The 13,835-nt window shown below is 44.2% G+C and overlaps 1 protein-coding gene across 9 annotated transcripts in view; it reads left to right on the top strand.

Moving 5' to 3' along the window:
* LOC121290533 (protein SON) overlaps window positions 1-13,835 on the top strand; it is a 56,646-nt gene that overhangs the window by 10,762 nt on the left and 32,049 nt on the right. For all 9 annotated transcript variants that reach the window (XR_005945820.1, XR_005945821.1, XR_005945819.1 and 6 more), the window contains exons 2-4: window positions 1,519-1,685; window positions 9,493-10,800; window positions 11,444-11,601. Coding sequence is in view for 6 of the 9 variants with exons in the window: in XM_041211015.1 (XP_041066949.1) it covers window positions 1,519-1,685; window positions 9,493-10,800; window positions 11,444-11,601 (1,633 nt within the window). In the remaining 3 variants the exon portion in view is untranslated. The remainder of the gene's footprint in view (window positions 1-1,518; window positions 1,686-9,492; window positions 10,801-11,443; window positions 11,602-13,835) is intronic.

The following is a 13,835-nucleotide window of genomic DNA, read 5'->3' as shown; positions in this document are numbered from 1 at the left end:
TCAGTCACCAGGCCAGTGTTGTCACCATGAGTTCAGAGATGTGTAATGGTAAATGTGTAAAGTGTTGGGACAGTACATTTGTTTCACTGAGATTTCAGTAAAATGTATGGATGAGTAAAATTTTCTTGCTATATGCCCATTTGAAATGTTGACAAGAAAAATGGTGCAATATGATTTTAAATATTGTCCTTGCAAACTTGGATTATCTCTGAGGAGATTTTAAGAAAGCGATCTGTTCTTGTTACAGTGAAGCAACAACTTTGGTTCACTGATGTGTGTGAACTTGGTAAGCACTAACTTTTAGTGGTGGAATCGATTGTTACCTGTTTGATCCAATGATCTTCTCTAACTCTCTACGAAAGTGAATTCTTGCTTTTGTATATCTATTCTGCCACAAGAAACAGCTAGCATTTAATTGGTTGCTTTAACATAGGAAAATCTCCCAAGGCTCTTCACAGGGCCATAATTGGACAAATATTGACACTGAGCAAAAGGGGGATCCATCAGGATGGTAACAAAAGCTTGACTAAAGAAGTTTAAAGAACATCCTAAAGGAGGAGAGAAAGGTGCAGAGAATAACCATCTCAATTTAGTCCCACACCTAGCCTTTTCCCCAAAACTCTGCAAACTTGTCCTCCTCGTGTATGTCTTCGTTTACCTTTTGAAATTTCCTACGGAATTGCTTCCTCCACACTTTCAGATGGTGTGTAATTTAAACATAGATTTTTTTTGTATATCACAAAGTAACGTTCGAACTGCAGCAGGCACATGGCATGAGAATTGACTTCCAGGAGTTCTTGAATTGGAGAGTTGTTACTTGATTTGTTAATTGAGATTTTTAGAAATGTTCTAATCTAAGCTTTCAATTTTAAAGACGACTTTCTCAACATCCGTTAATAGTCGGTGTATAAGTTAATTTGTGGTATGGTTGGTACATGTGGTACTGAACTTCCATATGATTGGCCATTTTCAAAAAGGTCTTGGGACTGACACAATTTCTTGACCAAGATTCTTCTTCAAGGACCTTGCCAGTGTTGCTCTTGGTCTTGCCATGCTGCTAATTTATTTCCCTCTAGAAGCATTCCCATGATGACACGATAGAAATCCGCTAGAAGCATTCCCATGATGACACAATAGAAATCCGGTGTTGTGTTTGTGACTATTAAATGTAAACCTACCTGTTTCTTAGGCACACAGTAAGGTGTAACCAAGTTGCCTTGAGCAATTTCCCCCCATGAAGAAAAACATTTGTATGTCACTGTCTTGAAAGAGACTTTGAATTTTCCATAATATATCTAGACAGCTTAAACACTACTGCGTTATTTCTGAATAATGGAAGTCTCTTCAAATATTGGTTGATAATGGTGTGTTATTCTGACCTTTGTAGCATTCTCTGAAACTCTTATTGATGTCAGGTGAGGACAGAATCTGGTTTGACTGTTACTTCCTACAATTGATAGTTTGTTGACAAACATACCCAAGGCTTGTGTATGAATACAGTTTTCTTTATTCTTCCAGTGAAAAGGTGATCAATGGGGCAAACGGTGAAATTAAACCTGTAGTGGAGGCAAAAGCATCTGAAGATGTGGTTGATACCACTGTGGATGTACAGGAGGAACCGATTACGAATGATACCTATCATGTGTTATCTGGTTTTCAAGAGGATCATCAAAATAATAATCCTGGTGCGTACAGATCCTCTTTCTCCCCCATTTCCATTTCTTAATTTTATTCTACTTTTCTCATCATTGAAGCATGCTGTCACATCAGATGAGAACTCATCTTTTTTGAAGGAGATGTCCATACTTGTAAACTTTTTAATATGTGTCTTAACTGTTTAGTGTCATCTCTGGCCTTAAAAGGGCTTTTAGAATATAATTTTTATAATGTTTTCAAAATGCAATTTTTAAAATTAAAAACATTGCTTGAATTTAAGCTAGTGAATGTGCTATAACATATCAAAATTGAGGTTGGTGCCACATTCTAATGTGTGCTTGATTGCTTTGTCTCACATTCTTCCATAATCTTGATTGAACCAGGGTTGAATTGGTTTGCAGGAGACAGAGGTGTGAAGGTTGTCCTGGGCCATGAGGTTACAGATTATGCTGGTATACCATTCTACTGATGGCTCTCACTGCCATTTGATTTGCCCTTAATCTGTCCCATTTAATCACCATGGTATTACATAATGGAGAATGTCCTAAAAGTGAAGATGAGACTTTGTCTTCACTAGGTCTTTGCCACTCCTGCAGAGGTTGCTGTTTGAGATGTGTTGCTCCTCTGTAAGCTGCATGAAAGTGGCATTTTGAACGACATTAAGATCCTGTATTTATGTTGTAGATATGGACTAATCTAGCCACAGGAATTAGGGCATGTCCATTTCAGTACAAGTATGGCACAATGAGCCTTAATTACTACCAGATATAAATCCTGATGCTGAAAATTAACTTCTACATGAATGGAGTCTCATTCCTTCAGCTTTTAATTAATGTTGCCAATTCAAAAAATAATTTTTTTCTGTTTCTCTCTTTTCTCTTTTTCTCATAAATCAATCTTTCTTTCCCCCTCTCTTCATTTTTCTCTCTACCCAATTTGATATTTAATTTACTATTCGAACTTATACTTTGTGATTCAAACTCTGTGCTGTTTGTTAACAATTCTTCAATCTGCTTAGTTAGAGAGGCGCACAGTTGTTTGCCCTGTTCACACAGGTTCCAGATGCCCTTGCAGCAACTTGCTATGCCACAGCACGTCAGAATTAAACAGTCAAGTCTAATGAATGGCGGGTGCTATTTGTTTACCAATTACAGTAAACTCTGGTCCATTATGCCTTTGGTTCCCTTAGCACTTCCTCCAAGCAGTATTCAGTGTGGATTTGAAGGCATACTGATTTATCAGCTGAAAGGGGAAGTGGTAAGTAGGAATCAGGAAGCTTCCTTGGCCTTAAATTGATGTGAAGTCATAAAAGGTCCATGTAAGAGACCACATCTATTCATTGGTACACCATTAGATCAGAATTTTGGGTTGTTGCCTAAAAGGTATGAGTACGAATTTATCAGGCTGTTGCTTGGTTAGTCTGAGAGACAGCATTCAAAAACGGTGGACAACAAGCTACAGATGTTGCTGCGACTGCCTGTGATTTGCCCTGAAACGATGTCTAGATCCTTCCCGATAGGCTTAGCCATTTCTCTTATTGTTACATTTACAATTGAGTGACCACTTAAGATATTAAGAATCAATCAGTCAAGGTTTGTGTGGGAAGAGCTGGAGGTTAGGAATCAATTGGATTTATATAATAGTCCACATTCATGGTGGTGCTAGGTCAGAATTCAGTTTCTCAATTTGCCAAGACGGGATTTGACCTCTTGGTTGCAAGGTAGTACCATAACCATTAGGCTACCATACCCACTATTTTGGCAGTTGTGGCATTCCTGATTACCAAATATGACATTTTTTTGTATAATTTTCTGAAAGATAGTTTTGGACAACATAAAAGGTCTTGATCCGCTATACTGTATATACAATGAAATTAGTAAATTATTCTTTATAGTTGTTTAAAGTAATTTCAAAATCAAGTTACTCATAGATGGAGGACTGGACACCCTTCTTAAAAATGTATATTTTTGATGATACACATTTTAACTATATTACTAAAATTGCACTAAATTACAGTAAAGAGCTGTTGGTGCTTATAGAAATAAAAGACCTCACACGGGGATCTGACTGTGGTTTTGGCTGCTGCAGAATTTGCCATTGAAAGGTTTGAATTGAACCTAGCCAATCTAACCTCTGTTACCACTAATGTTGCATCTGCCATGATTGGTTGAACCCCTGGCTTAGTTACCTTGGTGGGAAAATATCCGAAATAAAAATAGAAAATTCTGGAACTACTCAGCAGGTCTGGCAGAATCTGGAGGGAGAAATGGAGAGCACTTCAACGCAATGACCCTTCATCAGAACCTGTATTTTGCTTTTTGAAAAACTCTGAGTTTGAAAAACCACACCTGGTTTAATTTCTCTGAATAATTCACCACAAGTGCCACACTCTGAGAATAAAGCTGATGGTTCATTAAAAGGTGCGATAAAAATAGCTGTAAACATCACTGAGTTTATCTGATCTAAATCATTGTCAGTTTGTTTAGCGGCAGGAAGAGACCAATGGCTCTTATTCAGAAACCGTGTACATCTCGAAAATGTGCTGGATTGATCGGGGCAAGTGATGGAAAGATTTGTCAAACCTGCAACCCGCCATTGATTTATTTGATGAGCACTGCAAACTGAAGAACTTCTCTGAAATTGATAATAAAACTTGGAAGTCTGTTTGGTTCTTTCTCACCAGGTAGTTACCTAGATGAAATGAATGTGAAGCTGCAGGAAAAGGACAGTTTGTGATCTTGAATGCAATCTGGCAGAATTTTAGGCAAAGTTGAAACTGTTCATTTGCCAAAAACAAAATTGGGGAAATTATGCTGAACTTTCATAAAGCCCTGGTTAGGCCACAACTAGAGCACTGTGTCCAGTTATGGTCACCACACTTTAGGAAGGATGAGTGCCCTTGAGAGGTGCAGAGGAGATTTACCAAAATGGTTCCATGGGTGATGGATCTTAGCTACAAGGCTATGTTGAAAAAGCTGGGGTTGTGCTCCTGGGGGCAAAGGAGATTGTTGGGTGATTTGATAGAGGTGTACAAAATAATGAAAGGTTTATATAAGGCAGACAGAGCAAAGTGGTTCCCTTTACTCGATCATAGAAAGTCTAGGGCACACAGGTTTAAGGTTCGGGCAAGAAATGTAGGGGGTCTGTGAGGAAGAACTTTTTATACAGCAGATTGTATTGGCTTGGAACTTGCTACCTACGAAGATGGTGGAAATGGACACGATGAATAATTTCAAAAGGAAATTGAATAGGCACTTGAGGGAAATACACTTGCAGGGGATAGAGGGGGGATGGGACTCATTGGATTGTGCTACACAGAGCTGACATAGACTCGATGGGCTGAATGGCTTCCTTCAATGCCATAATGATTCCACGACCCTAAATGGAAGAACGATGCTTTACTACTTTACAAACTTTGTAGCTGACCATGATTTTTGGAGAGATCATTATGCAGCTTGGCTTCGAAATATTCTGGAATTTTTTTTTAGAGGTTTGCTGATTTCCATAGTTTCAATCTTGCATTCACAAAATATAAATTTTGCATTGAAATCAGGAACTTGCAAGAACACGTGTAACTGCTCTCCATGGACAGGAGATGGATCTGCTTACACTGTGAGGTGGATGCATGACTGAGACCAACACTGCTGAAAATATAGCAAAATGCCTTGACTGGAGGTGAATATCTGGTTTTGGGAATTGTTAGTGCCAAGCGGTGTGCCATGTTTGTCTCATCTTAGCTGTGCAAGCTAATATTTTCAACAATTGCTCTGGTGAAGTCAAAGTACCACTCACAGCTGCTAGACAAAATCCTAGAAGTTACACTAAGATGGATTTTGGCAGATTAAAACCATTGCCAGAATTCCAAGAGTGGGGGCTACATACTGTGTCCCCTGCCTTATCCCCCAGCACATAATTTAATTGTGTTTCAGCATAATGTTGGGCATTGTATGATGTGATGTGTTTGCTGTTAAATTTGATGCCTCAACCAGTCTGGAAATCAGACAATTAAAATAATATTAGAATGAAAAATAACTTTTATCTCTTGCAGAGGAATTTGGTTTTTGAACTAATAGCTATTTGTCATCAAGCCTACTGATTTCCTACAATTACAACAGTGACTACAGTACAATCAAGAGAGTACTTCACTGCAGGTTTTGAAAGGCACTCTGTACAAATGCATGTCTTTAAAAGCTTTGGGATGTTTTCCTACGTTGAAGGCGTCATATAAGTACAAATTGTTCATACAAGGACAGTACAGCAGGGGGAGGCGGTGGCTTGGGGTATTGCTACTGGGCAAGTAATCCAGAGACCCAGGGTAATTCTCTGGGGGCCACAGCAGATGGTAACATTTTGAATTCAATAAAAATATGGAATTAATGATGACCATGATACCATTATCGATTGAAGTAAAAAGGGAAGGAAATCTGCCGTCCTTACCTGATCTGGCCTACTTGTCACTAGCATTGAGAGGTGGCGGCACAGTGGTCAGGAGGGAGTTGCCCTGGGAGTCCCCAAAATCGACTCGGGACCCCATGAAGTCTCTTTGCAGCAAGTCAAACATGGGCAAGGAAACCTCCTGCTAATTACCACATACTGTCCTCACCATCAGATGATGAATCAGTACTCCTCTGTTGAGCACCACTTGGAGGAAGCACTGAGTGTGGCAAGGGCGCAGAATATACTCTGGGTGGGGGACTTCAATGTCCATCACCAAGAGTGGCTCGGTAGCTCCACTGCGCACTGAGCTGGCCGAGTCCTAAAGGACATAGCTGCTAAACTGGGTCTGCGGCAGGTAGTGACGGAACCAACAAAAAGGAAAAACATGCTTGACCTCATCATGACTAATCTGCCTGCTGCATATGCATCTGTCCATGACAGTATCAGTAGGAGTGACCACTGTGCCGTCTTTGTGGAGATGAAGTCCCGTCTTCACATTGAGGATACCCTCCATTGTGTGGCACCACCACCGTGCTAAATCGGATAGATTTCGAACAGAGCTAGTATCTCAAGACTGGGCAACCACATGGCACTGTGGGCCATCAGCAGCAACAGAATTGTACTCAACCACAATCTGTAACCTCATGGCCCGTCATTTCCCCACTCTACTATTACCACCAAGCCAGGAGATCAACCCTGGTTCAATGAAGAATGCAGGAGGGCATGCCAGGAGCAGCACCTAAAAATGAGGTGTCAACCTGGTGAAGCCACAACACAGGACTACATGCATGCCAAACAGCATAAGCATCAAGCGATAGATAGAGCTAAGCAATTCCATGACCAACAGATCAGATCTAAGCTCTGCAGTCCTGCCCCTCCGGTCATGAATGGTGGTGGACAACTAAACAACTCATTGGAGGAGGAGGCTGCATAAATATCTCCATCCTCAATGATGGAGGAGCCCAGCACATCAGTGTAAAAGATTAGGCTGAAGCATTTGCAATAACCTTCAGCAGAAGTGCCATGTGGGGATGATCCATCTCGGCCTCCTCCAGAGGTCCCCAGCATCACAGATGCCAGTGTTCAGACAATTCAATTAACTCCACGTGATATCAATAAACGGCTGAAGGTACTGGATACTGCAAAGGCCCTGACAATATTCTGGCAATAGTACTGAAAGCTTGTGCTCCAGAACTTGCCGTGCCCCTAGCCAAGCTGTTCAAGTGCGGCTACAACACTGGCATCTACCTGACAATGTGGAAGATTGCCCAGGTATGGCCTGTCCATAAAAGGCAGGACAATTACAACCTGGCCAATTACCACCCCATTATTTTACTCTCGATCATCAGTAAAGTGATGGAAGATGTCATCAACAGTGCTATCAAGTGGCACTTGCTTAGCAATAACCTGCTCACTGACGCTCAGTTTGGGTTCCACCAGGGTCACTCAGCTCCTGACCTCGTTACAGCCTTGGTTCAAACATGGACAAAAGAGCTGAACACCTGAGGTGAGGTGAGAGTGACTGCCCTTGACATCAAGGCAACATTTGACTGTGTGGCATCAAGGAGCCCTAGCAAAACTAGAGTCAATGGGAATCAGGAGGAAAACTCTCCACTGTTTGGAGCCATACCTAGCACAAAGTGAGATGGTTGTGGTTGTTGGAGGTCAATCATCTCAGCTCCAGGACATCACTGCAGGAGTTCCTCAGGTAGTGTTCTAAGTCCAAACATCTTCAGCTGCCTCATCAATGACCCTCCTTCCATAAAAGGTCAGAAGTAGTTTTGTTCGCTGATGATTGTACATTGTTCAGCACTATTTGCGACTCCTCAGATACTGAAGCAGTCCATGCCCAAATGCAGCAAGACCTGGACAACATCCAGGCTTGGACTGGCAAGTGGCAAGTAACGCTCACTTACAAGTGCCAGGCAATGAGCATCTCCAACAAGAGATGGCATTACCATCGTTGAATTCCCCCACTATCAACATCCTGTGGGTTACCATTGACCAGAAACTAAACTGGACCAGCCATATAAATACTGTGGCTACAAGAGTAGGTCAGAGGCTAGGAATCCTGTGGTGAATAATTCGACCCCCTGCACGGGGGTCCGCCATCTGCACGGTACAAGTCAGAACTGTGATGGATTACACTCCACTTGTCTGGATGAGTGCAGCTCCCACAGCATTCAAGAAACTTGATACCATCCAGGATAAAGCCACTTGATTGGCACCCCATCCACAAACATTCACTCCTTCCACCAATGATGAACATTATCAGCAGTGTGTACCATCTACAAGATGCAATGCAAGAACTCACCAAGTCTCCTTAGATAGCACCTTCCAAACACCACTACCATCTAGAAGGACAAGGGTAGCAGATGCATGGGAACACCACCGCCTGGAAGTTCCTCTCCAAAGCACTGATTATCCTGACTTGGAAATATATCGCTATTCCTTCATTGTTGCTGGGTCAAAATCCTGGAACTCCTTCCCTAACAGCACTGTGGGTGTACCTAAACCACATGGACTACAGTGGCTCAAGAAGGCAGCTCACCATCCCCTTCTAAAGGGCTGTTAGAGATAGGCAACAAATGCTGGCCTAGCCAGCAACTCACACATCCCACGAATGAATAAAAAGAAGTCTATTTGAATTTGCTCAGTTGTATAATATATGTGGAATTCTTCTGACTGAGAATTGAATGTACAGATAGAATAAAACCATCGAATGGCTATAGCACAGGACGAATTCATTCAGCCCATCAATTCCCTACTAGCTCTCTGCAAGAGCAATTTAGCTAATTCCGCTCACCTGCCCTTTCCCCTTGCTTTATGTGCATTTAAAAGCCACAATTGAATCTGCCTCTACAACCCTTTCAGGTAGTGCACTCCAGATGCTAATCACTCATTGCGTAAAATAAGTTTTTCTTCATGTCGCTTTTGATTCACTTTAAGTCAGTGACTTTTGGTTCTTGACCCTCCCATCAATGGGAACTGTTTCTCTCTCTACCTTGTCTAGACCCCTCAAAATTTTGAACATCTCTATCAAATCTCCTCTCAATCTTCTCTAAAGAGAACAATCCCAGCTTCTCTAATCTATCCATGTAACTAAAATTTCTTATCTCTGAAGCCATTCTCATAAATCTTTCCCTGCACTCTCTCCGAGTCTTCATGTCCTTATTGAAGTATGCCCAGAAATGGACACAGCACTCCAGTTAGGGCTAAGCCAGTGTTTTATAAAGGTTTATCATAATCTCCATTGCCTTTGTACTGTGTGGTATATTTTTGATTCTGACTTTTTAAACTTATGTGCAACAATTTTTGATGTAGAGCAAAATTGAACTTGTGGTTTGAATCTTTATGTAGGCCACTGCCTCTAGTTTTTCATTTTCTTTTCTTATTCAGATAAAGAGAATTTAACTGCAGAAAGTGTAGCAACAGAACAAATTAAATCCCCAGCTTTGGACAATAAAGAAGGTAGTATAACTCCATCAAGACGGAAAAACAAAAAACATAAACACAAGCATCATCACAAGCACAAAAGCAAAAAGAAGAAGAAAAAGAAGAGGAGAAAGAAAGACGAAAAGAGAGACCGCTCTAGGTCTCGTTCAGGATCTCGTTCGAGTCGGAAAGCAGAGTCTGGCTTACAGTTACAATCACAATCTCAGTCTAAGTCATCTTTAAACAATGAATGTAGCAGCAGGAAGAATAAAAATATCTCCCTTTTGACAAAATCAAGCAGAACTGGGTCAAATAAAAATGCATTTGATGAAGGAGCTGATACAAATACTGTTGTAACAATGGGAGTTGGGAAAGAAAGCTTTGTGGTTGAAAAGAAGCCATTGTTACAGGACAATTGTGACAAAAGTCTACATGTCAAAGAGAACAGTGTTGCTGACATAAGTGTTAGTAAAGAATGTAAGACAGTTGGAAATGTTTCTGGATTATTGGCTGTAGCATTAGCTGGTGAACAGAACCAAGAATCCACATTGTTTCAAAGTAGTGGTTTGGACAACGTACAGTCAAAATCTACTCAGACTGTTGACGAAAAGAGTAAAAATAACAGAACTGAGACAAGGAGAACAAAAAGAAGTCGGTCAAGATCTCATTCAAAGTCCGCAAAGCATCATAAGTCCCAACTGCATTCCCACTCTCAACATTCTCCTGTAAAGAAATCACATGCCAGCTCCAGCAGTCGGCATCATACACCCCAGAGTTCATATTCCAGGAAACAACTATCACCAGTTCAACTTCAGTCAAAATCAACCTCAAGGGAACAGAAGAAACACACAGAATCATCCCCAAAGTCTAAAAGGAAACAGTCTAGTTCTCACTCTATAGCAAAGAATGAACAACCATCAAAATCGAAATCTCGGTCTCCTTCAAGGTTACACAGTAGATCAAGGTCACACTCTATAACAAGGACCAAACAGCAATCAAAATCACGGCATTGTTCTAGGTCACGTTCACGTTCAAAACACAGGAGTAGGACTTGTTCAGGATCTCCCATGAGATCAAAATCCAGAGTCAAGCGATCACACTCACCAAGACCTAGATCAAGGTCCAGTGACAGGAGATGTCATCAACCAAGTTCTAGAGCATACCATAGTAAGCTTGTGAGGACAAGGAGGTCACCTGATTGGCGGAGGAGATCTAGATCTCCTTTAAGGAGACAGAGTGCCAGCAGAACACCTGAGCGCCTCACAGACTTGGGTAAGATGCAACTTTTTTTTTTAATGTGTGGTTTTCTTCACTATACTTTCTTATCAAGAAATGGCTGGGATTGACTTTTTCATGGTGGGAATGCAAGAGCTAGAATTTACTTAGTTTTAAAGCAATAGTGTTTTATAGTTTAAAAAAAACCTTGTCTGTACTACCTAACAGTGTACCCTAAATTCAGCAACTGTCCCTGCTGCAACCATGTTAGTATTTTCCCTTTCCACATTGGCTATTTTTGTGGCATTTCAGTTTGATTGACCCCAGTTTGGAAGAAACCATTTAAATTGTGCTAACATTGGCCAGATTTCGTTCCGATAAGATCCATATACCTATTAAAACGGAGGGGCATTTATCCCATTAGCATCTGCTGGATTCAAACGCAGAAGCCAGCATTCTTAAGGGACCGTGAGCTGATAGTCGACCCTTTCCTTGATTTTGGAAAGTGGACTCCTTGTAGTTTGTGCTATTGTGAAGTTTTCATTAATTAATGACAGCTGTTTTTAAAAGACTTGTAATTTGTGTGTGAATAATTCTGCCACATTGAAAAATACTGCTTTTGAGGGAAAGAGAGCAAACATGTAAGTTATCTTGCTCAAGAACTGACCAAAAATATACTGAGGATTTATATTTCTTACAGATAAAGCACAATTGCTAGAGATAGCAAAAGCCAATGCTGCAGCCATGTGTGCCAAAGCTGGTATGCCTTTGCCAGCAAACCTGAAACCTGTTGTGCCCCTTGTTAAAAATGTGATCACCAAAAAAATAGGTTGTTCATCAATAGAAGAACTCACAGAGGTAAATATTGATTTTTACATTGTAATTTTTTGCCTTTTGATTTCTCTGCGTTTTCTTGATTTGTAGAGACCTGTGGCTTAAAGCACGGAAGGTTCATGACCTATTGCCATATCTTTGCCAAAGTGTCTCTGAGCTAGCTGTTTGAAAGTGCATGGCAGTAGCCTGGGAATCACTCTTAAGCCTGATTTTTTTTTTGTTTTTTCTTTCCACACTGTGGACCTGCACAGCTGGTTGAGATTGGGAATTCAACACTCATTGTCTAGATTCAAGTGTGAATTATGACCAGAGAACTGACAGATAACCAATGCCCATGGAACCATACTGCAGTTGCAATCTGGAGCAAGTTGGGGGGACTGGAGGGGTAGTGGGGTGGGGTTTAAAATTGCAGAGAAAGTTTAACAAAAGAGATGACCGAGAATGATAACAAGCTAGGAACACAATGAGGAAATGCAAATGACATAACTGGAGAATCGATGGAACTGAGAAATAATTTCACAATTTTATAAACAACTGTTGAGTAAACTACATTTATAGCCCTGGACTTTGCAGTTAGCCACAAAGCAATGATGCTTGCTGTTGACCTCAAAGAAAACTGCCAACTAAGATATAATAGTCTCTGTGGTGTGGATTTTCCCTTTCCCGCCATCAGCTTCAATCTAATTGAAAGTCAAGGTGATCAACAGTGTGGTCACTAAGCAGGGAAAGTAACCAATCCCATTTCCCACTCCTCCCATTCCCGTTTTCCCAATCACCCCACCCCCGTTTCCCCATCGCCCCTCACATTTCTCCCTCCTATTTCCCCACTCCGCTTCCAATTTCCCTCTCCTACTTCCCACTCCTGTTTCCCACTCCCTTCCCTCTCCTTTTTCCCTCCTCCTTGCTGCCCTGCCACCCTCACTGCGCACTCCCCCGCTTCGCCTCCTCCCACCTTGACCCCTCCTCCCACCTCACCGCCCCCCACCGGCCTGCGCCCTTGCCCCTCTCCTACCCCTCGCCTCTCCCTCCCCCTTCCTTTCCCGTTTCCCCTTTCCCTCCCCCCCTCCCATTTGCCTCCCCCACTCCTTTGCCTCTCCCATCCCTTTTCCTCTCCCATTTGCCTTCCTCACGCCCTCGCCTCTACTGTTTCCCTCCCCTCCCCCTCCCCACCCCCCCCCACTCCCCTTCCCCTCCCCCTCCCCACCCCACTCCCCTTCCCCTCCCTACCCCACTCCCCTTCCCCTCCCCACCCCACTCCCCTTCCCCTCCCCACCCCACTCCCCTTCCCCTCCCCTGTCACCTCTCCCGTTTCCTTCCCCCCCACCCCACCCATCTCCCGTTTCCCTTCCCCGCCACTCCACCCCTCTCCCCTTTCCCTCCCCCCCACCCCACCCCTCTCCCCTTTCCCTCCCCCCCACCCCACCCCTCTCCCCTTTCCCTCCCCCCCACCCCACCCCTCTCCCCTTTCCCTCCCCCCCACCCCACCCCTCTCCCCTTTCCCTCCCCCCCACCCCACCCCTCTCCCCTTTCCCTCCCCCCCACCCCACCCCTCTCCCCTTTCCCTCCCCCCCCACCCCACCCCTCTCCCCTTTCCCTCCCCCCCCACCCCACCCCTCCCGTTTCCCTCCCCCCCACCCCACCCCACCCCTCTCCTGTTTCCCTCCCCCCCACACCACCCCTCTCCCCTTTCCCTCCCCCCCAACACCACCCCTCTCCCCTTTCCCTCCCCCCCACCCCACCCCTCTCCCCTTTCCCTCCCCCCCACCCCACCCCTCCCGTTTCCCTCCCCCCCACCCCACCCCACCCCACCCCTCTCCCGTTTCCCTCCCCCACCACCCCACCCCTCTCCCGTTTCCCTCCCCCCCACCCCACCCCACCCCACCCCACCCCACCCCTCTCCTGTTTCCCTCCCCCCCACCCCACCCCTCTCCCGTTTCCCTCCCCCCCACCCCCACCCCTCTCCCGTTTCCCTCCCCCCCACCCCCACCCCTCTCCCGTTTCCCTCCCCCACCACCCCACCCCTCTCCCGTTTCCCTCCCCCCCACCCCACCCCACCCCACCCCTCTCCTGTTTCCCTCCCCCCCACCCCACCCCTCTCCCGTTTCCCTCCCCCCCACCCCTCTCCCGTTTCCCTCCCCCCACCCCACCCCTCCCCTCCCCCCCGCCCCACCCCTCTCCCCCGCCCCACCCCTCTCCCGTCTCCCTCCCCCCCGCCCCACCCCTCTCCTGTCTCCCTCCCCCCCACCCCACCCCACCCC

This window comes from Carcharodon carcharias, chromosome 18 (genome assembly GCF_017639515.1).
Source record: "Carcharodon carcharias isolate sCarCar2 chromosome 18, sCarCar2.pri, whole genome shotgun sequence".
NCBI classification, from domain to species: Eukaryota; Metazoa; Chordata; class Chondrichthyes; order Lamniformes; family Lamnidae; genus Carcharodon; species Carcharodon carcharias.
Note: the sequence above shows the minus strand (reverse complement) of the source record. Positions and strands in the feature narration are given on the sequence as shown.